General features: G+C 41.9%; 1 protein-coding gene and 1 long non-coding RNA gene across 2 annotated transcripts in view; both read right to left on the bottom strand.

Annotated features, from left to right (window-relative positions):
* LOC128657018 (gastrula zinc finger protein XlCGF26.1-like) overlaps positions 1-1,711 on the bottom strand; it is a 76,423-nt gene extending 74,712 nt beyond the window's left edge. The window contains exons 1-2 of the mRNA XM_053711243.1: positions 1,469-1,711; positions 149-262 (exon numbers count right to left, since the gene is read on the bottom strand). Of these exons, the coding sequence (XP_053567218.1) occupies positions 149-257 (109 nt within the window). The 5' untranslated portion in view covers positions 258-262; positions 1,469-1,711. The remainder of the gene's footprint in view (positions 1-148; positions 263-1,468) is intronic.
* Positions 1,712-2,879: 1,168 nt separating this feature from the next.
* Positions 2,880-27,088, bottom strand: LOC128657027 (uncharacterized). Its single transcript, XR_008402079.1, has 3 exons — positions 26,994-27,088; positions 17,926-18,077; positions 2,880-2,975 (listed from the first exon to the last, which is right to left on the bottom strand). It is a non-coding gene; the product is annotated as an uncharacterized LOC128657027 (long non-coding RNA).
* Positions 27,089-27,139: the final 51 nt, after the last annotated feature.

Here is a 27,139-nt window from a genome sequence, read left to right as displayed (position 1 = left end):
CTGTACAGGCCCTGTACGTTTGTGGTCATTTTGGGTTTAACTAGCACAGCTTCGCTGGCAAAGCTGTGCTAGGACTGTATGCCGGAGTCAAGACCTGTGCTATAGCTGATGGATATTTAAGGGTAATGTGTTAATTAGTGCAAATCACCTGTAGCCATATATATAGGAGCTTCATCCTCCTCAGTCTTTATGTGATCACACAAATACGGTTCTCCTCTGCGCTCAACCGCTGAGCCTTCTAAAGGAGTCACATCCATACGGCCTGTACAATAATAATATACATGTATGTGTAAGTTGTGTGCAGTGCTCGTGGGATTTATCAATGTATCTCTCACACACAATATACGTGCACACTCACCTGTAACTCACATACCTCACACACAATATATATGTGCTCACTCACCTGTAACATAGATACCTCACACACAATATATGTGCTCACTCACCTGTAACATAGATACCTCACACACAATATATGTGCACACTCACCTGTAACCCACGTACCTCACACAATAAATGTGTACACCCACCTGTAACCAGCATACCTCACACACAATATATGTGCACACTCACCTGTAACTCGCATACCTCACACACAATATATGTGCACACTCACTTGTAACCCACGTACCTCACACACAATATATGTGCACACTCACCTGTAACACACGTACCTCACACACAATATATGTGTACACTCACTAGTAACCCACATACCTCACACACACAATATATGTGCACACTCACCTGAAACTCGCATACCTCACACATAATATATATGTGCTCACTCACCTGTAACCCACGTACCTCATACACAATATATATGCACACTCACCAGTTTCCAACATACCACACAAAATATATGTGCACACTCACCAGTACCCCACATACCTCACACACACACACACACACAATACCCATGTTACCTTCATCCCTAACACTAACCTGTAAACCTGTGCCCTGGAGAAACAATACACATGCCCACTCACCTGTAACCTGTATCCCTAAGACACAACATATGTGCACATTCACATGTATCCTGTGTCCCTGAGACACAACACACATGCACACTCATCTGTAACACTCATGCACACTCACCTGTAACCTGTATCCCCAAGAAAAAACATATTTGCACATTCACATGTATCCTGTGTCCCTGAGACACAACACACATGCACACTCACCTGTAACCCATATCCCTCAGACACAACATACGTGCACACTTACCTGTGACCTGCATCACAACATATGTGAGCACTCACCTGTAACCGAGACACAACACATGTGCACACTCACCTGTATCCTGTGTCCTTCAGACACACCACAAGTGCACACTCACCTGTATCATGTGTCCCTCAGACACACCACAAGTGCACACTCACCTGTATCATGTGTCCCTCAAACACACCACAAGTGCACACTCACCTGTATCATGTGTCCCTCAAACACACCACAAGTGCACACTCACCTGGGCTGATACTGTCACTGGTTTCCTCATCTGGTGCTTCCAGCCGATGCGTCACACACAGATCTTCTGTTATCTCAGCTTTCACTATATCAGCGTTATCTTCATCTGTACAAATAAAGCAGATTCAGTTTTTATATCACATGATCTAGTTTTTTATAACTTTACCATAAAATGGTTTTATTTCCCAGACAGACAATAGCACAAAATTCACACATTCTCCTCCTTTTCCCTCTCATCCTTTTTTTCTGTGAGCCTCTATATCCCAGTATAAAACTTCACCATGCACTAAACAAGGGTTAAACTCATTGTGTTATCTGCGCTTATAAACCAGACAGTAAACTACAAGGGAGAGCAGTAAGTAACTGTGTGCACAGCCCCGGCAGACTCTCACGTATTACTACTCACCGGCAGGGAGGGAGAGCAGTAAGTAACTGTGTGCACAGCCCCGGCAGACTCTCACGTATTACTACTCACCGGCAGGGAGGGAGAGCAGTAAGTAACTGTGTGCACAGCCCCGGCAGACTCTCACGTATTACTACTCACCGGCAGGGAGGGAGAGCAGTAAGTAACTGTGTGCACAGCCCCGGCAGACTCTCACGTATTACTACTCACCGGCAGGGAGGGAGAGCAGTAAGTAACTGTGTGCACAGCCCCGGCAGACTCTCACGTATTACTACTCACCGGCAGGGAGGGAGAGCAGTAAGTAACTGTGTGCACAGCCCCGGCAGACTCTCACGTATTACTACTCACCGGCAGGGAGGGAGAGCAGTAAGTAACTGTGTGCACAGCCCCGGCAGACTCTCACGTATTACTACTCACCGGCAGGGAGGGAGAGCAGTAAGTTACTGTGTGCACAGCCCCGGCAGACTCTCACGTATTACTACTCACCGGCAGGGAGGGAGAGCAGTAAGTAACTGTGTGCACAGCCCCGGCAGACTCTCACGTATTACTACTCACCGGCAGGGAGGGAGAGCAGTAAGTAACTGTGTGCACAGCCCCGGCAGACTCTCACGTATTACTACTCACCGGCAGGGAGGGAGAGCAGTAAGTAACTGGGTGCACAGCCCCGGCAGACTCACGTATTACTACTCACCGGCAGGGAGGGAGAGCAGTAAGTAACTGTGTGCACAGCCCCGGCAGACTCTCACGTATTACTACTCCCCGGCAGGAAGGGAGAGCAGTAAGTAACTGTGTGCACAGCCCCGGCAGACTCTCACGTATTACTACTCACCGGCAGGGAGGGAGACAAGTAAGTAATTGTGTGCACAGCCCCGGCAGACTCTCACGTATTACTACTCACCGGCAGGGAGGGAGAGCAGTAAGTAACTGTGTGCACAGCCCCGGCAGACTCTCGCGTATTACTACTCACCGGCAGGGAGGGAGAGCAGTAAGTAACTGTGTGCACAGCCCCGGCAGACTCTCGCGTATTACTACTCACCGGCAGGGAGGGCGAGCAGTAAGTAACTGTGTGCACAGCCCCGGCAGACTCTCCTTTCCTCTAGACGCCCTGTAATTACAGCAGGAAGTTACCTGATAGAGCACAGTACAGGGTGTAACATAAACTTAAAAAAAAAAAAAAATACAAATTTCTGTTATATAACAATAATATTCTTAAAGGGACATGAAACCCAAAAAAATGATTTCATGATTTAGATAGAGAATACAATTTTAAACAACTTTCTAATTTACTTCTATTATCTAATTTGTTTCATTCTCTTGGTATCATTTGTTGAAGGAGCAGAAATGCACTACTGGTTTCAAACTGAAAAAAATGGATGAGCCAATGACAATCGGTATAAACATGCAGCAACCAATCAGCAGCTAGAAACTAACGGCTAGATTTAGAGTTTTGTCGGTAACGACCCGCGTAGCTAACGCTGGCTTTTTTCTGGCCGCACCTTTAAAATAACTCTGGTATTGAGAGTCCACAGAATGTCTGCGTTAGGCTCCAAAAAGGGAGCGTAGAGGCATATTTAACGCCACTCCAACTCTCGATACCAGAGTTGCTTACGGACGCGGCCAGCCTAAAAAACGTGCTCATGCACGATTCCCCCATAGAAAACAATGGGGCTGTTTGAGCTGAAAAAAAACCTAACACCTGCAAAAAAGCCGCGTTCAGCTCCTAACGCAGCCCCATTGTTTGCTATGGGGAAACACTTCCTACGTCTGCACCTAACACCCTAACATGTACCCCGAGTCTAAACACCCCTAACCTTACACTTATTAACCTCTAATCTGCCGCCCCCACTATCGCTGACCCCTGCATATTATTATTAACCCCTAATCTGCCGCTCCGTAAACCGCCGCTACTTACATTATCCCTATGTACCCCTAATCTGCTGCCCCTAACACCGCCGACCCCTATGTTATATTTATTAACCCCTAATCTGCCCCCCACAACGTCGCCGCCAGCTACCTACAATAATTAACCCCTAATCTGCCGACCGCAAAGCGCCGCCACCTACGTTATCCTTATGTACCCCTAATCTGCTGCCCCTAACACCGCCGACCCCTATATTATATTTATTAACCTCTAACCTGCCCCCCACAACGTCGCCGCCAGCTACCTACAATAATTAACCCCTAATCTGCCGACCGGAGCTCACCGCTATTCTAATAAAGTTTACAAATAACTACAATGAAATAAACTAACTAAAGTACAAAAAATAAAAAAGAACTAAGTTACAAAAAATAAAAAAATATTTACAAACATAAGAAAAATATTACAACAATTTTAAACTAATTACACCTACTCTAAGCCCCCTAATAAAATAACAAAGACCCTCAAAATAAAAAAATGCCCTACCCTATTCTAAATTACTAAAGTTCAAAGCTCTTTTACCTTACCAGCCCTGAACAGGGCCCTTTGCGGGGCATGCCCCAAAAAATTCAGCTCTTTTTCCTGTAAAAAAACACATACAATACCCCCCCCAAACATTACAACCCACCACCCACATACCCCTAATCTAACCCAAACCCCCCTTAAATAAACCTAACACTAAGCCCCTGAAGATCTTCCTACCTTGTGTTCACCTCGCCGGGTTCACCGATCGGTCCAGAGTCTTGATCCAAGCCCAAGCGGGGGGCTGAAGAGTGATGTCAGATTAGGGGTTAATAAGTGTAGGCAGGTGGAGGCGACGTTGAGGGGGGCAGATTAGGGGTTAATAAATATAATATAGGGGTCGGCGGTGTTAGGGGCAGCAGATTAGGGGTACATAGCTATAATGTAGGTGGCGGCTTTTTGCGGTCGGCAGATTAGGGGTTAATTATTGTAGGTAGCTGGCTGCGACGTTGTGGGGGGCAGGTTAGGGGTTAATAAATATAATATAGGGGTCGGCGGTGTTAGGGGCAGCAGATTAGGGGTACATAGCTATAATGTAGGTGGCGGCTTTTTGCGGTCGGCAGATTAGGGGTTAATTATTGTAGGTAGCTGGCTGCGACGTTGTGGGGGGCAGGTTAGGGGTTAATAAATATAATATAGGGGTCGGCGGTGTTAGGGGCAGCAGATTAGGGGTACATAGCTATAATGTAGGTGGCGGCTCTTTGCGGTCGGCAGATTAGGGGTTAATTATTGTAGGTAGTTGGCGGCGATGTTGTGGGGGGCAGATTAGGGGTTAATAAATATAATATAGGGGTCGGCGGTGTTAGGGGCAGCAGATTAGGGGTACATAAGGATAACGTAGGTGGCGGTCGGCAGATTAGGGGTTAAAAAAATGTAATCGAGTGTCGGCGATGTGGGGGGGCCTCGGTTTAGGGGTACATAGGTAGTTTATGGGTGTTAGTGTACTTTAGATCACAGTAGTTAAGAGCTTTATGAACCGGCGTTAGCCCAGAAAGCTCTTAACTACTGACTTTTTTCTGCGGCTGGAGTTTTGTCGTTAGATTTCTAACGCTCACTTCAGACACGACTCTAAATACCGGAGTTAGGAAGATCCCATTGAAAAGATAGGATACGCAATTGACGTAAGGGGATCTGCGGTATGGAAAAGTAACGGCTGAAAAGTGAGCGTTAGACCCTTTTCTTAATGACTCCAAATACCGGCGGTAGCCTAAAACCAGCGTTAGGAGCCTCTAACGCTGGTTTTCACGGCTACCGCCAAACTCCAAATCTAGGCCTAGGTTCTTTGATGCTCCTGAGCTTTTCTAGATAATATTTCAGCAAAGGATAACAAGGGAAGGAAGCAAATTAATTAAAGTAGTAAATTGGAAAGTTGTTAAAAATTGTACTCTCTATCTAAATCATGAAAGAAAAATGTTGGGTTTCATGTCCCTTTAAGCCTAATAATCTAGATAATAAAATCACGCTTTGTATTAAATGCAGTCACTTACAGCTTTGAGTAATATTGAATCACTTTTGGGAAGAAATTGGCACAGATTTTATAGAACACAATTTAAATAATAAAAAAATAAGTACAATAGCTCAGCTAAGAAGAAAAAAAAACCCAATTTAAAAAGGTTAAAGGGACATTCCAGCCAAAAAATTGGAATCCACGTGGATGCATTTCAGTTTTGAATTGTAGCATTTTTGTAATTTACATGTATTAGCAAAAGTGCTTCTATTAAAAGCTATAGCGGTTTCAAAAGTGCATTTAAGTATGCCCCGTGCACCAGCATTTTCAACACAGCACTTGTGAGGGAGCCTAAAGTGCTTGTACCATCTGTTAATAAGCAGCTGCAATATTTAAAATGCTGCTGCACTGAGAATATCTAGCTATGCATCACATGCACGTGCAGAGAAAAATGCTAACACTAAAACAGTGATAACTTTTAAAAGAAGCATTTTTGCCAATACTGTACATGTATATTGCAAATATGTTTCTATTCAGAGATGAAATTCATTTTTGCGCATTTAAATTTTGATCGGAATGTCCCTTTAACAGATCCCAACTATGGGCCCAAATAAACCAGCGTCTTGAAATACTGTAGTCACTAAGTATGTATTTAACTCCTTGATACAACTTAACTTGTGCCTATCTCAGTATGCTCTCACGACAAGCACTGCTGTCATACATAAAGCACGCTCCTGAGCCTACTTCTGTGTGCTCCCATGACTGCTGCTTCATAAAGAGCATGATCCTGTACCTACCTCAGTATGCTCTCATTACAAACACTGCTGCCTCATATAGAGCCTGATCCTGTACCTACCTCAGTATGCTCTCATTACAAACACTGCTGCCTAATATAGAGCATGATCCTGTACCTACCTCAGTATGCTCTCATTACAAACACTGCTGCCTCATATAGAGCATGATCCTGTACCTACCTCAGTATGCTCTCATTACAATCACTGTTGCCTCATATAGAGCATGCGCCTGTACCTACCTCAGTATGCTCTCATTACAATCACTGCTGCCTCATATAGAGCATGATCCTGTGCCTACCTTAGTATGCTCTCATTACAAACACTGCTGCCTCATATAGAGCATGATCCTGTACCTACCTCAGTATGCTCTCATTACAATCACTGCTGCCTCATGTAGAGCATGATCCTGTACCTACCTCAGTATGCTCTCATTACATACACTGCAACCTCATATAGACCATGCGCCTGTACCTACCTCAGTATGCTCTCATTACAAACACTGCTGCCTCATATAGAGCATGCGCCTGTACCTACCTCAGTATGCTCTCATTACAAACACTACTGCCATATATAGAACATGCTGCTGTGCCTACCTCAGTATGCTCTCATTACAATCACTGCTGCCTCATATAGAGCATGATCCTGTACCTACCTCAGTATGCTCTCATTACAATCACTGCTGCCTCATATAGAGCATGATCCTGTACCTACCTCAGTATGCTCTCATTACAAACACTGCTGCCTCATATAGAGCATGATCCTGTACCTAACTCAGTATGCTCTCATTACAAACACTACTGCCTCATATAGAGCATGCGCCTGTACCTACCTCAGTATGCTCTCATTACAAACACTGCTGCCTCATATAGAGCATGATCATGTACCTACCTCAGTATGCTCTCATTACAAACACTGCTGCCTCATATAGAGCATGATCCTGTACCTACCTCAGTATGTCCTCATTACAATCACTGCTGCCTCACATAGAGCATGATCCTGTACCTACCTCAGTATGCTCTCATTACAAACACTGCTGCCTCATATAGAGCATGATCCTGTGCCTACCTCAGTATGCTCTCATTACAAACACTGCTGCCTCATATAGAGCATGATCCTGTGCCTACCTCAGTATGCTCTCATTACAAACACTGCTGCCTCATATAGAGCATGATCCTGTACCTACCTCAGTATGCTCTCATTACAAACACTACTGCCTCATATAGAGCATCCGCCTGTACCTACCTCAGTATGCTCTCATTACAAACACTGCTGCCTCATATAGAGCATGATCCAGTACCTACCTCAGTATGCTCTCATTACAATCACTGCTGCCATATATAGAGCATGATCCTGTACCTACCTCAGTATGCTCTCATTACAAACACTGCTGCAGTATATAGAGCATAATCCTGTACCTACCTCAGTATGCTCTCATTACAATCACTGCTGCCTCATATAGAGCAGGATCCTGTACCTACCTCAGTATGCTCTCATTACAAACACTGCTGCCTCATATAGAGCATGTGCCTTTACCTACCACAGTGTGCTCTCATTACAATCACTGCTGCCTCATATAGAGCATGATCCTGTACCTACCTCAGTATGCTCTCATTACAAACACTGCTGCCTCATATAGAGCATGCGCCTGTACCTACCTCAGTATACTCTCATTACAATCACTGCTGCCTCATATAGAGTGTATTATCCTGTACCTACCTCAGTATGCTCTCATTACAAACACTTCTGCCTCCTATAGAGCATGCGTCTGTACCTACCTCAGTATGCTCTCATTACAAACACTGCTGCCTCATATAGAGCATGATCCTGTACCTACCTCAGTATGCTCTCATTACAAACACTGCTGCCTCATATAGAGCATGATCCTGTACCTACATCAGTATGCTCTCATTACAAACACTGCTGCCTCATATAGAGCATGCGCCTATCTCAGTATGCTCTCATTACAAACACTACTGCCTCATATAGAGCATGCACCTGTACCTACCTCAGTATGCTCTCATTACAAACACTGCTGCCTCATATAGAGCATGATCCTGTACCTACCTCAGTATGCTCTCATTACAAACACTGCTGCCTCATATAGAACATGCGCCTGTACCTGCCTCAGTATGCTCTCATTACAAACACTGGTGCCTCATATAGAGCATGCGCCTGTACCTACCTCAGTATGCTCTCATTACAAACACTGCTGCCTCATATAGAGCATGATCCTGTACCTACCTCAGTATGCTCTCATTACAAACACTGCTGCCTCATATAGAGCATGATCCTGTACCTACCTCAGTATGCTCTCATTACAAAAACTGCTGCCTCATATAGAGCATGATCCTGTACCTACCTCAGTATGCTCTCATTACAAACACTGCTGCCTCATATAGAGCATGATCCTGTACCTACCTTAGTATGCTCTCATTACAAACACTGCTGCCTCATATAGAGCATGATCCTGTACCTACCTCAGTATGCTCTCATTACAAACACTGCTGCCTCATATAGAGCATGTGCCTGTACCTACCTCAGTATGCTCTCATTACAATCACTGCTGTCTCATATAGAGCATGATCCTGTACCTACCTCAGTATGCTCTCATTACAAACACTACTGCCTCATATAGAGCATGATCCTGTATCTACCTCAGACCCATCTGTCAGTACTGAAAGAGTTAACTTTGTTCAGCTTTAAGAAGCTATTTTCTAAAGACATACCTACATGATCCTGTACCTACATCAGTATGCTCTCATTACAAACACTGCTGCCTCATATAGAGCATGATCCTGTACCTACCTCAGTATGCTCTCATTACAAACACTGCTGCCTCATATAGAGCATGATCCTGTGCCTACCTCAGTATGCTCTCATTACAAACACTGCTGCCTCATATAGAGCATGATCCTGTACCTACCTCAGTATGCTCTCATTACAAACACTACTGCCTCATATAGAGCATCCGCCTGTACCTACCTCAGTATGCTCTCATTACAAACACTGCTGCCTCATATAGAGCATGATCCAGTACCTACCTCAGTATGCTCTCATTACAATCACTGCTGCCATATATAGAGCATGATCCTGTACCTACCTCAGTATGCTCTCATTACAAACACTGCTGCAGTATATAGAGCATAATCCTGTACCTACCTCAGTATGCTCTCATTACAATCACTGCTGCCTCATATAGAGCAGGATCCTGTACCTACCTCAGTATGCTCTCATTACAAACACTGCTGCCTCATATAGAGCATGTGCCTTTACCTACCACAGTGTGCTCTCATTACAATCACTGCTGCCTCATATAGAGCATGATCCTGTACCTACCTCAGTATGCTCTCATTACAAACACTGCTGCCTCATATAGAGCATGCGCCTGTACCTACCTCAGTATACTCTCATTACAATCACTGCTGCCTCATATAGAGTGTATTATCCTGTACCTACCTCAGTATGCTCTCATTACAAACACTTCTGCCTCCTATAGAGCATGCGTCTGTACCTACCTCAGTATGCTCTCATTACAAACACTGCTGCCTCATATAGAGCATGATCCTGTACCTACCTCAGTATGCTCTCATTACAAACACTGCTGCCTCATATAGAGCATGATCCTGTACCTACATCAGTATGCTCTCATTACAAACACTGCTGCCTCATATAGAGCATGCGCCTATCTCAGTATGCTCTCATTACAAACACTACTGCCTCATATAGAGCATGCACCTGTACCTACCTCAGTATGCTCTCATTACAAACACTGCTGCCTCATATAGAGCATGATCCTGTACCTACCTCAGTATGCTCTCATTACAAACACTGCTGCCTCATATAGAACATGCGCCTGTACCTGCCTCAGTATGCTCTCATTACAAACACTGGTGCCTCATATAGAGCATGCGCCTGTACCTACCTCAGTATGCTCTCATTACAAACACTGCTGTCTCATATAGAGCATGATCCTGTACCTACCTCAGTATGCTCTCATTACAAACACTGCTGCCTCATATAGAGCATGATCCTGTACCTACCTCAGTATGCTCTCATTACAAAAACTGCTGCCTCATATAGAGCATGATCCTGTACCTACCTCAGTATGCTCTCATTACAAACACTGCTGCCTCATATAGAGCATGATCCTGTACCTACCTTAGTATGCTCTCATTACAAACAATGCTGCCTCATATAGAGCATGATCCTGTACCTACCTTAGTATGCTCTCATTACAAACACTGCTGCCTCATATAGAGCATGATCCTGTACCTACCTCAGTATGCTCTCATTACAAACACTGCTGCCTCATATAGAGCATGTGCCTGTACCTACCTCAGTATGCTCTCATTACAATCACTGCTGTCTCATATAGAGCATGATCCTGTACCTACCTCAGTATGCTCTCATTACAAACACTACTGCCTCATATAGAGCATGATCCTGTATCTACCTCAGACCCTTCTGTCAGTACTGAAAGAGTTAACTTTGTTCAGCTTTAAGAAGCTATTTTCTAAAGACAAGGTTGCTAGCCTCAGCTATTGTGTACTGTAATTAAGTTTAGTGATAAACATTCACATTGTTTAGTCACATCCAGAGAGCAGACGCCCAAGTGATAAGAAGGGCTCAATTGTGTCTTGTGTTTAACTTGCTTATCTGCTAAGTAATGTAATTCTATTGTGGCATGTCAAAGGGTGTTTTCCCTCTATCTAATGTACAATATTCTTTCAACCCCCCATCTGGGGTCAGACCTGCATAAATACTGGGCATATAGCCTTCAATAAAGTGCATTCTGTTTTAACCTTCAATGTGGAGCCTGGTCTCATGTTTGAGGGGGGAATTAGCTGGGTTGTGAGTTGCTGATCCCATATTCAGGACATCGTTCATCTGGTATTAACCCTTGGTATCCGGGATATACTGTAACAGCTCTCATTACAAACATTGCTGCCTCATATAGAGCATGATCCTGTACCTACCTCAGTATGCTCTCATTACAAACACTGCTGCCTCATATAGAGCATGATCCTGTACCTACCTCAGTATGCTCTCATTACAAACACTGCTGCCTCATATAGAGCATGATCCTGTACCTACATCAGTATGCTCTCATTACAAACACTGCTGCCTCATATAGAGCATGCGCCTATCTCAGTATGCTCTCATTCCAAACACTACTGCCTCATATAGAGCATGCACCTGTACCTACCTCAGTATGCTCTCATTACAAACACTACTGCCTCATATAGAGCATGCACCTGTACCTACCTCAATATGCTCTCATTACAATCACTGCTGCCTCATATAGAGCATGATCCTGTACCTTCCTCAGTATGCTCTCATTACAAACACTGCTGCCTCATACACAGCACGCTCCTGTACCTACCTCAGTATGCTCTCATTACAAACACTGCTGCCATATATAGAACATGCTGCTGTGCCTACTTCAGTATGCTCTCATTACAAACACTGCTGCCATATATAGAACATGCTGCTGTGCCTACTTCAGTATGCTCTCATTACAAACACTGCTGCCATATATAGAACATGCTGCTGTGCCTACTTCAGTATACACTCATGACAAGCACTGGTGCCATATAGAGAGAGCACTTCTGAGCCTACCTCAGTATGCTCTCCTGACAAACACTGCTGCCATATAGAGAGCGCTCCTGAACCTTCCTCAGTATGCTCTCATGACAAACCCTACTCCCATATATAGACACAACAGATAATGTAAAGCTCAGCACCTGGAACTCCCATCTGGGGTAGTGCACGTAGGACTGGAGCCACGGCCAAGGCTCCTAACCGGTATAGCAAAAAGGTGTAGAGTCCACAGCACTATGAATAAGCATCTGTTTATTAAAGCATAACGTGCACATTTACCTGACTGTTATGCTTTAGTTCCCATGGGAACAGGGTCCTCAATTCCTCCTGTATGTGTTTGTAAATTTTGTCCGGTCTCTTACAAGTCTTAAATTGTTTTATTTAAATGAATTGTATCCATGGACAGCGCTGCAGAGTATGTTGGCGCTTCATAAATAAAGAATAATAATAATAATAATAATAATAATAATAATAAACAGATGCTTATTCATAGAGCTGTGGACTCCACATCTTTTTGCCATATATAGACAGTGCTCCTGTTCTACCTCAGTATGCTCTCATGACAAGCACTACTGTCATATATAGAGTGCGCTCCTGTTCTACCTCAGTATGCTCTCATGACAAGCACTGCTGCCATATATAGAGCACACTCCTGTGCCTACCTCAGTATGCTCTAATGACAAGCACTGCAGCCATATATACATCACGCTCCTGTACCTACCTCAGTATGCTCTCATGAGAAACACTGCAGCCATATATACATCACGCTCCTGTTCTACCTCAGTATGCTCTCATGACAAGCACTACTGTCATATATAGAGCACGCTCCTGTTCTACCTCAGTATGCTCTCATGACAAGCACTACTGTCATATATAGAGCACGCTCCTGTTCTACCTCAGTATGCTTTCATGACAAACACTGCTGCAATATATAGAGCATGCTGCTGTGCCTACTTCAGTATGATCACATGACAAACACTGCTGTCATATAGAGAGAGCGCTCCTGTTCTACCTCAGTATGCTCTCATGACAAACACTACTCCCATGTATAGAGTGCACTCCTAAACCTACCTCAGTATGCTCTCATGATAAACACTGTTGCAATATATAGAGAGCGCTCCTGTTCTACCTCAGTATGCTCTCATGACAAGCACTGCTGCAATATATAGAGAGCGCTCCTGTTCTACCTCAGTATGCTCTCATGACAAGCACTGCTGCACATATAGAGCATGCTCCTGAATCTACCTTTGAATGCTCTAACGACAAACACTGCTGCCATTTATAGAGCACAATTGTGAGCCTATGTCAGTATACTCTGATGACAAGCACTGCTGTCATGTATAGAATGCACTCTGATTTCATCAGCTGGTGTTGTACAAATTAAGCACACCAGAGTAAGACATTGTGCAATGCAAAGTGCCTAAAAACACAAACAAAACCATGTTTAGACATTTTGTATATAAGAAATTGGCAACATGTGCAATAGCGGATTGGTTGGTACACTATGCATGGAGCTTACCTACCAATAAGCGCTCTTTACGCACACAGATTCACAATAGCCATGAGCACAGTGCCGATCTGGTCAATAACAACAAGAGTAAAGCAGGATTTTATAAACTGTGTAGTAGAGACTTCTGTACATTACCAATATACACCAGAGGCGGAACCTTTTCTTTTACAAGATACGATGAGTCCACGGATTTCATCCTTACTTGTGGGATATCGCCTCCTGGTCAGCAGGAGGAGGTAAAGAGCACCACAGCAGAGCTGTATATATAGCTCCTCCCTTCCCTCCCACCCCAGTCATTCTATTTGCCTGCGTTAGTGATAGGAAGAGGTAAAGTGAGGTGTTAGTTTAGATTCTTCAATCAAGAGTTTATTATTTTTAAAATGGTGCCAAAGTGTACTATTTTACGATAGGGTGTAGCCGTATTCCTTGTCAGCCTCTAGAGTAGAGCTACAGGTGGTTTTAAAGCAATGGGAACTGGTGGGGTTTTACCTGCACTTTGCCTCCCATACTAGTGCTGCCCTTTGTATCCTGATGGTCTTAGCAGATATTAACTAAGGCCCCTTTGTGTCCACAGAGCTGCTGGAGGGAGAAGACCTCTTGATCCTGTGGACCTTCTCAGGCTGTTGATCAGAACTGAGGTAAGTGCAGTTTTTTATTCTGGGACACTGGCTAACTCAGAAGGGACTGTGTCATTATAAGTGGTTGGATCTTGAGCCCTGGCAACAAGTAGAAGGGCTGTTCTATAACGATGTATGTGTGTCACAAGGGGGGTTAAATTAGAGGCTAATGTTATACCTATTTTGATCCTACGAATGGGGCTTAATTCAGGGGCTGGGAACATAGCTGCAGTGTGAATGCTTAGGGCTATGGTGCCTCTGTGTTAGACGCTGGCGTGATTACCGGAGTCCTTGCATAGGACTCCGGTTTACAGCTGCATGTTTTTCTTTGGTCTCTGTAGCAGGGGTTAAGATGCGACGCCCACGATGGGTGGGACTTGCTTTGGCACGCTGTTAGCCGCGCAGACTGTCTTGCTTCCGGAATAGACTAACTCACGACGAGACAGCATGGTAGTACACACACGAACGGTCTTAGGCGTTTTTTCTGTCAGATTACTCTGGTTCCTTGTCGAATGTGGTTGGAAGACCGTGGGGGCAGGTAGGCGCCTCAGCAGAGCTGTAGCGAGGTACTGACATAAAATATAGACAGATTGTTTTTTTGATTGTTGCCTTTTGCAATCGTTAATACATATTTAAAGGCACAGTAACTGCCCGTTTCCATATATTCTGTGCTTGTTAACACTTTCAGGCTCTGTCTAAATTGTTTATGCCTGTTTGTTTTTAAAGGCACAGTAGCTGCCCAGGTTTAAAATAATCTGTGCTGCTGTTTTTTTCTATGCAATTAGCTACAAATTTGTGAAATAATTTTCAGACCAAATTGCTTCTTTCTTTCTGTTATGATGGAAAACGATATCCAAACTGTAGCGTGCTCAATGTGTTTGGATGCCACTGTGGAACCCCCTGCTCCATTTTGTCCCTCATGTATTGAGAGGGCATTGCATTTTAGAGACAAGATTGTTTTTGACAAATCATTGACTAAGCTGAATGCTTCTCAAGAGTCTACAGATGAGATGCAGAACATGCCGCAGCTTTCTCCCCAAGCGTCACAGCCCTTAACGCCCGCTCAAGCGGGACCTTGTATTTCACCAGTATCTGCAGCTTTTACATTAAAAGACATAGCTGCAGTGATGTCCTCTACTCTTTCTGATGCGTTAGCTAATTTGCCCATATCGCACGGCAAGCGTTCAAGACAGGACAATTATGTAGTAAATTCTGCCTCTGATTCTATGATGGCGATTACGGACGTACCCTCCCGGGTTCCCGAGTTGGAGAGTACTGCGGTATTTTCAGAAGGTGAACACAGAATGCCAAGCTTCCGAGATACGGGTCCAGGTCCAGGGATCCTCAGGCCGAGCTGATAGATGCCTTGGCAGTGCCTTGGTTGTTCAACCTAGCTTATGTGTTCCCTCCATTTGCCCTCCTTCCCCGGGTGATTGCTCGAGTCAAACAGGAGAGGGCTTTGGTGATCCTCATCGCTCCTGCGTGGCCTCGCAGAACTTGGTATGCCGATCTGGTGGAAATGTCATCTCGGCCACCATGGAAGCTTCCGTTGAGGAAAGAGCTTCTCATTCAGGGACCCTTCCATCATTCAAATCTAATTTCTCTGCAGCTAACTGCTTGGAGATTGAACGCTTGATCTGGTCTAAGCGAGGGTTCTCTGATTTGGTCATTGATACCTTGATTCAGGCATGTAAGCCTGTTACTAGAAAGATATACCATAAGATATGGCGTAAATATCTTTATTGGTGCGAATCCAAGGGCTACTCATGGAGTAGGGTTAAGATTCCCAGGATTTTATCTTTTCTCCAAGAAGGATTGGAGAAAGGGCTGTTGGCAAGTTCCTTAAAGGGACAGATTTCTGCTTTGTCTATTTTGCTACACAAACGTCTGGCTGATGTTCCAGATGTTAAATATTTTTCTCAGGCTCTGACTAGAATCAGGCCTGTGTTTAGACCAATTGCTCCTCCTTGGAGTTTGAATTTAGTTCTTAATGTTCTTCAAGGGGTTCCGTTTGAACCTATGCATTCCATAGATATTAAGTTGTTATCTTGGAAAGTTTTATTTTTGGTTGCTATTGCTTCTGCTCAGAGTTTCTGAGCTTTCAGCATTACAATGTGATTCTCCTTATCTTATTTTCCATTATGATAAGGTGGTGTTACGTACCAAACCTGGTTTCCTTCCTAAGGTTGTTTCTAATAAGAATATTAATCAGGAAATTGTTGTTCCTTCCTTGTGTCCTAATCCTTCTTCTAAGAAGGAACGGCTGTTATATAATTTGGACGTGGTCCGTGCTTTAAAGTTTTACTTACAAGCGACTAAGAATTTTCGTCAATCTTCTTCCCTGTTTATTGTGTTTTCTGGGAAGCGTAGGGGTCAGAAAGCTACGGCTCCCTCTCTTTCATTTTGGCTGAAGAGTATCATTCGGTTTGCATATGAGACTGCTGGACAGCAGCCTCCTGCACGAATTACGGCTCACTTCACTAGAGCTGTGGCTTCCTCATGGGCATTCAAAAATGATGCTACTGTTGAACAGATTTGCAAAGCTGCAACTTGGTCGTCTCTTCACACTTTTTCCAAATTCGATATTTTTGCCTCGTCTGAGGCTGTGTTTGGGAGGAAAGTTTTTTAAGCAGTGGTGCCTTCAGTTTAGGTTCCCTGTCTTGTCCCTCCCGTTTCATCCGTGTACTATAGCATTGGTATTGTATCCCACAAGTAAGGATGAAATCTGTGGACTCATCGTATCTTGTAAAAGAAAAGGAAATTTATTCTTACCTGATAAATTTGTTTCTTTTACGATATGATGAGTCCACGGCCCACCCTGTTTTTTATGAGACAGGTCTTTATTTTTGTTAAACTTCAGTCACCTCTGCACCTTGGCTTTTCCTTTCTCTTCCTAACTTCGGTCGAATGACTGGAGTGGGAGGGAAGGGAGGAGCTATATATACAGCTCTGCTGTGGTGCTCTTTGCCTCCTCCTGCTGACCAGGAGGCGATATCCCACAAGTAAGGATGAAATCCGTGGACTCATCGTATCGTAAAAGAAACAAATTTCCTTTTTTCCCCACTTTCTGCAATGAGATTTTTTAAGTGAAAAATTTTCTGCAGATCATTTTGAATTTTTAAATTAAGCAGTTACAGTAAAGCACCAGCTCAATTGCAATGTGTTGAGTAACTAGAGAATAAAGCATTTTTTAAAAGTTTTATAATATAGTACATTGCACATTAGCTGCAGAGAAAAAAAAAACCGGTTGTTTTTATGTCTTGAGTCAGTCAATAATAATAAATGCACTGCTCCATATTTGACTGTTCTCTTCAAACAGCACTTTGTTCTGGATGCACTTTGTTAAGGAAAACTTACACAGTGCAGCCAGAGCACAGTGCAGTTTGAAGACAACAGCCTGATGCAGAGCAGCGCTGCAAAGCAAAACAGCCAACAGTTCCTGCATGTGTCCCATTCTTTCTGCAGACATGCTGCATTTTCTGAAATGACATCTCAGATCACAGCATGTTCTGCCTTGGGGCAATATACTTTCAACCCCTATGTACCTTTAAGACAAACAGATCACAGAGGTTTCTGGTTAGTTAATGTAAATATTATCCCATTGTGATGACAAAACCAGGTGACATACATGTGACATCCTGCTTACCTCTGTGTGCATCAGGAAGGTCTGAGGTTTGGTTCTTGTCAGACATTGTCTTGTTCAGCACAAATGAATTTATCAGATATTCCTATAATGTTTCCACTTTACTGACAAACACAGTGACGTCTATTGTACGTGATCTTTACAGTAACAGGAGCCTAAACACAGAGAGAGAGAGTCTCATGTACAGTTCGTTGTCATAAGGGGTATACATTAAAGGGGCAGTCTAGTCAAAATTAAACTTTCCTGATTCAGATAGGACATCCAATTTACTTTTATCATCAATTTTGCTTTGTTCTAAGCTAATCCTAGGTAAGTTCATATACTAATTTCTAAGCCCTTGAAGGCCGCCTCTTATTGCTGGGCATTTTGGCAGTTTTTCACAGCTAGAGGGGGTTAGTTCATTTGTGCCATATAGATAACACTGTGCATATGGAGTTACCTAGGAGTAAGCACTGGTTGGCTAAAATGCATGTCTGTCAAAACAACTGGAATAAGGGGGCATTCTGCAGAGGCTTAGATACAAGGTAATCGCAGAGGTAAAAAGTGTATTAATACAACCATGTTGGTTATGCAAAACTGGGGAATGGGTAATAAAGCTCTAGGCACAATAAGCAACGGGTCCATATCTGGCTTCCGGCATCACTCTTAGGGAGAATGGGTAATAAAGGGATTAACTATCTTTTTAAAACAATAAACATTCTGGAGTAGACCGTCCCTTTAACTTCCCTAACAATACATAGCTTTTTTTTTTTTTTTTACTATTTACAAACCTTTAACCCTTTGACAACCTTGTGCTGAAGCTGTTTCCAACTATTTACATTTATGTTTTTTGAATATCAATTCCATTGTGTTTATTTCTTCTGTGAGTTACCCACGCAAACTATATGCTGACATTTCAATAGACTTTTTCTAGCACTTTTAGAAACCAACTTTAGTTTGCATTAATTAAATAATTAATGAAAATATAAGCCCAAATTGGTGATAATTCTCTGGAATTCCCTTGTGTACCCATGCATATTTTTATACTATACTGCATTTATTATTTTTCCACATCATCAAAATTGTTTAAAGGCACCTGGAGTTTGATTTTGCTGCTTAAAGGGACATGAAACCTAAAAAATTTATTTCATGATTCAGATAGAGAATACAATTTTAAACAACTTTCCAATTAACTTCTATTATTTAATTTGCTTCCTTCTCTTGTTATCCTTTGCTGAAATGTTTATCTAGGTAAGCTCAGGAGCAGCACAGAACCTAGGTTCTAGCTGTTGATTGGTGCCTGCATATATATGTCGATTGTGATTGGCTCACACATGTATTCAGTTAGAAACCATTAGTGTATTGCTGCTCCTTCAACAAATTATATCAAGAGAATGAAACAAATTAGATAATAGAAGTAAATTAGAAAGTTGTTTAAAATTATATTCTCTATCTAAACCATGAAAGAAAGAAAAATTTGGGTTTCATGTCCCTTTAAGATCCTAAAATGATGTTAAAGTTTGAAGTCCTCTGACTTCATGAGAATACGTTCGTAATACCCAGTAGCTACAGAACAAGGCTTTTTTCCACACTCAATAGTGTTTGCTGGAGCGGTCTGTGTAATGTGCTTTGTGCAGTACTATGTTCAAAGGCAGAAACAATGCAGATATACACAGAAGCTGCAGAATTCCACTTCCCTTTCCCCCTCCGGTTACCACAGATCTCCTCCAGTCTCTGTACAACCTAATTAAATGCTGTGGTAACCCGGGAGGAGGGAGGGAAGTGGAATTCATGCAGCGTTAGAACGGACTGTGTGAAATCAGCAGACACAGATAAACACAGAAGCTGCTAAACTCAGCAGCATATTTTCCCTTCTGTCCGTTCTAACACTGCAGGAATTCCACTTCCCTTCCCCCTCCCGGTTACCACAGCATTTAATTAGGTTGTGCAGAAACTGGAGGAGATCTGTGGTAACCGGAGGGAGAAAGGGAAGTGGAATTCTGCAGCTTCTGTGTATATTCTGTGTATATCTGCATTGTTTCTGCCTTTGAACATAGTACGGCACAAAGCACATTACACAGACCGCTCCAGCAGGAGGGCTGTCTGTAAACACTATTTAGGGAGTGTGGTAAAAAGTCTTGTTCTGTAGCTACTGGGTATTACAAACGTATTCTCAAGAAGTCAGAGAACTTCAAACTTTAACATCATTTTAAGGACCTTAAAGTGAAGGTCAATTTCCATGTGAAAGTGCCTGTTTTTTTAAAAAAAAACTATTAAAAACAAGGGCACTTTCATTCCTGAAAATTGACATTTCAGCCGTTTTTTTTTTTTTTTTAAACTATACTTACCTTTTCTTCTTGAAGCCGCTCCAGTGCTTGACCAGTCCATCGCAAGCCTCTTCATACGTACGCAATGACGATTCCGACATCCTCCAATCACGGCCTTCCCCCCGGGGTAATCATTGCATGAGGCAATGCCGTGATTGGAGGAAGCCAGTTTCGTCATTGCTGGGTAAGTAAACCAGGAAGAAGCAGGCGGGGCGTCGTTTCAGAAGGCCGATCCGGCGTTAAAGAAGAACAAGGTAAGAATTTTTAAAATACGGTGCTATGTCAATTTTCATGAATGAAAGTGCCCATTTTTAATAGTTTTTTTAAAACCAGGCACTTTCACATGAAAAGTGACCTTCACTTTAAGCAGCAAAATAGATAACACATGTTAATTAAAAACTTTTATTTTCTTTTAATGCTTTATTTAATTAGCCCATATGTTTGAGTGTATAATGTCCCTTTAAAGGGACAGTAAACACCTTGTAATTAAAGGATATTCCTGTTGTGTTGCTATAGAATAACATATCAGCCAAGTCTAACATTAACATCCTTTTTTTACAGCAGTTATTTTTCAATAGCCAAACTCCACCCACCATTTTCTTTATTTAGAGACAACAAGGCTAGCTACAGTCATAATGTTAGTATAAAGTGCAGTTGTTATATGATAATGCCACTTAGAGACATATATGTAGCTGAGTTAGCCTTGAGAAGTCAGCAGGGTGCATCTAAGTTCATAGAATTAGAAATTGCTTAATTTTCGGAACCAGACGACACAAAAAAGTTCAAAATAAAGAATGAAAATATATTGCAAAGTTATTTCATTACATTAAACTAAACATTTTAAATAAAATAAACTTGATGAGCTTACGGTATATATATATATATATATATATATATATATATATATATATATTTATATTTATTAGGGCTGCACGATTAATCGCATATGCAATTTAAAAACGTGATTAAGGGGGGCGGAGTTAGCCACTGTACTGGATGGATGTGTGTATGCCGAGCTCCTCAGACTAATAGTTTAAAATAAGCTAAAAAAAGCTATACTAAGTATACATTTTGGCCTCAAAGTCCACCTGGGTGGTTAGCTGTCGTGGAGAGACATTATACCTTGGTATGGTGCCCTGTTTTAGCCACTTTGACCTAAGAGTGACCACTGAGCCGATTACCAGCAGTGCCACTGCTGAGAGCACAGGCCGCCATTAGCTTCAGCCTGGAAGATCGGAGCTCTACCCTGGACATCCCCACTACCACTCAAACTTACCTGGACCTCCGGACACAGCTCACCCGCTACTACCACCACCCAAGCTGATCTGAACTCGACGGGCACAAGCTGATTTGGACCTCAACTGCTGGCTATTACTGTCCCCCTACTCCGGAGGGTCGGGGCTCCGCTCCGGAGTAGCAGCCTGCTCCTCCGACAAACATCACCTGCCACCAGTCCCCTCTTGCCAGCACCGCTCTGGAGGGCCGGGGATCCGCTCCGGAGCTACCCGCTACTAACATTCTCTGAGCGGGTGAGGCTGCATCTGAACGAAAGTCCTGCCTGTTTACCGACCCTGGAGAGGCTTCTGCCGAGAGCGCCCATACTCACCCTCTACACCTTCTCAAGGCACGGACAGCACTACGGTGTGTGCCGAAACATCTGGCCCCTAAAGATCAGGGGATAACTCGACCGGGACTCCTTGGTTCGCAAACTGTAAATAAGGCGCGAACACCCGCCATCTTTGTGCCTCCCTGCTTACGGGCCTGCTCCAGACCAACAACCAGCCGACGGCCGGATTCACTGCTTCTACGGCCACTTAACTGAAGACTACTCAGCCCTATACAAGAATCGGGTGAGAACTGGTCAGTATATCTGACACTCCTTACTGCTTCCTATGACCCTGGTGAGTAAGCCGCTCATACATGATATTTTGGTATTAAAAACGTGATTAATCGCTGCGATTTTAAACCCGCGAGGAGTCGCAGTTTTTTCCTACATAAAAAATTCCTTTAGAAGTGGCTCTAATGCATTAATTTCTGTGTGATTTCTTGCAAACCAGCTCCATCTAGTGGTTACTTTTAGCACACATTTGTAAAATGGCTCTTTTACTTTCACTTTCTGTTCTGAGAAGCAGCCGATCAATCTAGAAATCTAAAAGGAGCCCATGCAGGAATGAAGAGCAGAGAAAGCCACATACTTATATTTCCTCCTAGGGACATCTGCAGTCTGAAACTTAGGGTATGTAAACATTATGGAACCTCCCACACAATATCCTGCTCTCTGAGAAACGGCTTAAATACATAGCAGATGCAGTTAACCCCACGGCTCCCAAAAAGGCTAAAACTGCAGTCCCCTCTGCTATTAGCTGCTGGGTTAACTTAACTGCATCTACAATGTATTTTATATCAGCAAGGCACAGCATTTCTGAAACGAGCAGCCCCCACCCCTACTGCTATATGCCTGTAATGGATTCCTGGACAGGAGCAGGGCTCATTTTCAGTCAAATTAAAATGTTTAAAAAAGAAGAAAACAAATATTATATATATATATATATATATATATATATATATATATATATATATATATATATATATATATGTGTGTGTGTGTGTGTGTGTGTGTGTATGTATGTGTGTATGTGGCTTACACTGCTTCATTTGTTAATCATACCACTGTCCACAGTTAGAATGACTGTTCAAGAAAACATGTGTAGTGTGATAGGAGCGCCTAAAGGTGGATTCCTGCTGCTAAAAAAGTTCTTCCCTCAAAGAGAACTAAATGGTGGATAAGAAGAAAAAATGGGGTTTATTTAGCAGCGCTAAAAAAGCTAGGAAATGATGATACCAATCTAATTTAAGTTTTATACAATCTTGTTTATTTAAAAATTCTTATAACACATAAAAACAACAGCAAATGCTATTCCTAATTAATAAAGGGACGTCTCCCTTATACAATACTTATAAAAACAGACTAGAACCATATATTGATAAACCCTAGAATTCCAGGTATAAAGGAATTAATTCTCTAGATAACATACGGCAAGCAACAAATTTATAGGATAAATGGTGAATTGAATATTTAAAAGGCACAAATGTATCAATCCTAATATATTAAAAGCAAATAGATTCAGCGCTAATGTTCAAATTGATTCAACTGTAATTAGAAAGTGAGCGTAACAGCTTTGGTTCAACTGTGATTAGAAGTTGAGCATAACAGCTTTACAGTTCTTCAGTAACAAATACCGTTATAAAGTTACACAGTTACTTTCCTTGGACATATAATTGGCTCAGGTGTGCTGGATAGTTAAAAAGGCAAAAAACAGCAGTTTTTCTGATTTAGGTGCCAAAACAATCGTGGTTAATGGAAATGGTTAATTTAACATATGAATACCTTGATGTCTTTAAAGTTCAGTTTGCATGTTTTAAAAACCGTAGTGCAAATTAGTGTAGAGGTACCTTAATCTGTCCTGGTTGCAACTGCTGATAGTCTTCACTGTGAGGGATTCACAGACTGATAGTTCCTGGTGCTTTTGATAAGTCACCTGACCTTCCCTTTGATTCAGAGGTCAGGGGTGATGATCCGTTCTGGTGATGTAGTTATCCTTTTTTTGTTTTCCTTTCTTCTTATAGCCCAAATATTGTTTTCATCTCGGTTCCCTCAGACTTCTTAAGGTTTTAAGAAATCTTTGGTCAGTGTTTAGCAGTAACACCGTATTACCTGAAGTTACCAAAGGTAGATTTTAACTTGCAGGGTCAGGAGAAAAGTTTAAAGTTGCAGGGTCACACAGCTTTGTGACAGTAGTAAATGAAGTTTAGTAGAGTGTAGCAGGTCCCATTAAACGCGTTTCACTCTTCTGGGCTTTATCTTTATCAAGCCCAGAAGGGTGAAACGCGTTGAATGGGACCTGCTACACTCTACTAAACTTCATTTACTACTGTCACAAAGCTGTGTGACCCTGCAACTTTAAACTTTTCTCCTGACCCTGCAAGTTAAAATCTACCTTTGGTTACTTCAGGGAATGCGGTGTTACTGCTAAACACTGACCAAAGATTTCTTCAAACCTTAAGAAGTCTGAGGGAAACCATTTGAAAACAATAGTTGGGCTATAAGAAGAAAGGAAAACAAAAAAAGGATAACTACATCACCAGAACGGATCATCACCCCTGACCTCTGAATCAAAGAGAAGGTCAGGTGACTTATCAGAATCACCAGGAACTAACAGTCTGTGAATCCCTCACAGTGAAGACTATCAGCGGTTGCAACCTGGACAGATTAAGGTACCTCTACACTAATTTGCACTACGGTTTTTAAAACATGCAAACTGAACTTTAACGACATAAAGGTATTCATATGTTAAATTAACCATTTCCATTAACCACGATTGTTTTGGCACCTAAATCAGAAAAACGGCTGTTTTTTTCCTTTTTAACTATCCAGCACAACTGAGCCAATTATATGTCCAAGGAAAGTACAGGTATACCTCACTTTACAGCGCTTCACTTTACAGAGCTTCGCTAATACAGCGCTTTGTGGAGCTGAAGTTCAACCTCCAAGGATTTTGAAATAGTGCTGTAATTATCGTGAGATTGCGAGAAAAGTGACTGGCACCATTTTGTTATGCACAGTTCACTTCTCTTACTGCTTTACAGTGCAATCTGTGTCTCAGTGTCATAGTCTGGCAAATTTTACTACAGTAATTGTCACTATTTTACAGGGACAGTATTTATTGAATACTGTGCTGTGCTAGTGTTAAATTAAATGTAGCACTATTGCACCCCTAATATATGTTAGTTCAAACATGTTTTCAAGTTTTTAGACACACTGGCAAGTGAAAAGAAAGCAAAAACTGCCTTGTTTCACTTTAAGGCGGTTTTCACTTTACAGCGGGGCTCCGGTCCCTAGCCCGCTGTATGAGCGGGGTATACCTGTAACTGTGTAACTTTATAACGGTATTTGTTACTGAAGAACTGTAAAGCTGTTACGCTCAACTTCTAATCACAGTTGAACCAAAGCTGTTACGCTCACTTTCTAATTATAGTTGAATCAATTTGAAAATTAGCGCTGAATCAATTTGCTTTTAATATATTAGGATTGATACATTTGTGCTTTTTAAATATTCAATTCACCATTTATCCTATAAAATTGTTGCTTGCCATATGTTATCTAGAGAATTAATTCCTTTATACCTGGAATTCTAGGGTTTATCAATATATGGTTCTAGTCTGTTTTTATAAGTGTTGTATAAGGGAGACGTCCCTTTATTAATTAGGAATAGCATTTGCTGTTGTTTTTATGTGTTATAAGAATTTTTAAATACACAAGATTGTATAAAACTTAAATTAGATTGGTATCATCATTTCCTAGCTTTTTTAGCGCTGCTAAATAAACCCCATTTTTTCTTCTTGTTCAAGAAAACATGACAATGTTGTGTGTCATAAGACCTAATAACTGGCTAGTGGCTACTATTTAATCACATCACAGGCAGCAAATTTTATTTGAACTATTTTGTGGTTTGTATTTTTATGCTCCAAGAGTGTATTGGGCATTGAGAAACATGTACATTAAGATTCTGTAGTGTTAAATAAACTTTATAATGCAAAATGAAGGCGTTATAGTCATTTATAAAAAAAATGCGATGAAATCGCAATTGCGTTTTTAAAAAAAAATAAATAATGCAATTTTGTTTTGCCCATATCTCCCAGCCCTATATATATATTGTTGAGGAAAAATATTTTTAATTCTGTATATATATTTTTCCTATGTGTTATAAGGGACAAGTGATATTTTTAAACAGTTACATTTATTTTTGTCAGTTCAGCTAGTACAGAAACTGCTGTATATGCAAAGTATTTTCAGCTACAGTAACACCCAAAGTTTGTATGGACAAGATAAGAAGAAGACCACAAGGTGCTTATTGTGAAGATTGAGGCACAGCACATGGGCTATAAAAAGAGACACTGTTGCTATATAATGCTGCGCGCCACACTCTGTATTACTGTAAAGTGACTTGTTGTCATTTTGTTGTTGTAATCCTGTTTAATTGTACAATTATAACCTTATTAATTTGGAACAGCTGTCTGATGTTATTTTTTTCTTCAACTATATATATATATATATATATATACACACACACACACGAAGTTCCCTTTACCTAACATATACACAGACCCCTCACTGTATCTTCTATACAGATATATATTATAGAGATGTTCCCTCTGCCTCTCACATATACAGACCCCTCCCCAGTACCTTATAGATATACAGTACATATTATCAGAGACAGGTTCCCTCTCACTCAAACAGAGCCAACTTCTACAAAACCTTAGTAGAGACGTTCTACCTATGTGTGTGGGTGAAATAGCATTACAGAGTCACTATGTAATTTTACATCATAATAGCCCTTTGACTATGCATCACAAAAAGCCCCTCCATATACCTTATATACAGACATATACTATAGAGAGGTTCCCTCTGCACAAGTGCACACAAACCCCCTTCCCAGTACCCAACATACAGATATAATATTCCCTCTATCTAATATGTACTGCACTTCTCCGCTATCTAATATAAAGAACAAAATACATAGTTTATAGACCTTATATGGAGCTACATATCATGTAGAACAGTAGAATTGTGCTGCTCCTCCCGCAATTAGCTACACATTTATCACACACACAGTATAAACACAGTTACACACACTAATACTGTTATACACAAACAACATTGCACACGTAAGACACCCATCAGTCTATATCTGATTTACTGACTTGGTTATTAGGCAGCTGAGAGTCAGCACATCCCAGGAAACAAACAGGGGAAAGCGCTATAAATCCCAGGATACAATTGCCAGCTTTCGTACCAGCGTGATCTTCAGCAGGAAACCACGAACCTACTCCCAGCATGCAGTGCAGCA

The sequence above is a fragment of the Bombina bombina genome, chromosome 4 (genome assembly GCF_027579735.1).
Source record: "Bombina bombina isolate aBomBom1 chromosome 4, aBomBom1.pri, whole genome shotgun sequence".
Lineage (NCBI taxonomy): Eukaryota > Metazoa > Chordata > Amphibia > Anura > Bombinatoridae > Bombina > Bombina bombina.
The sequence above is the reverse complement of the archived record's forward strand: the minus strand, read 5'-3'. Positions and strand labels throughout refer to the sequence as shown.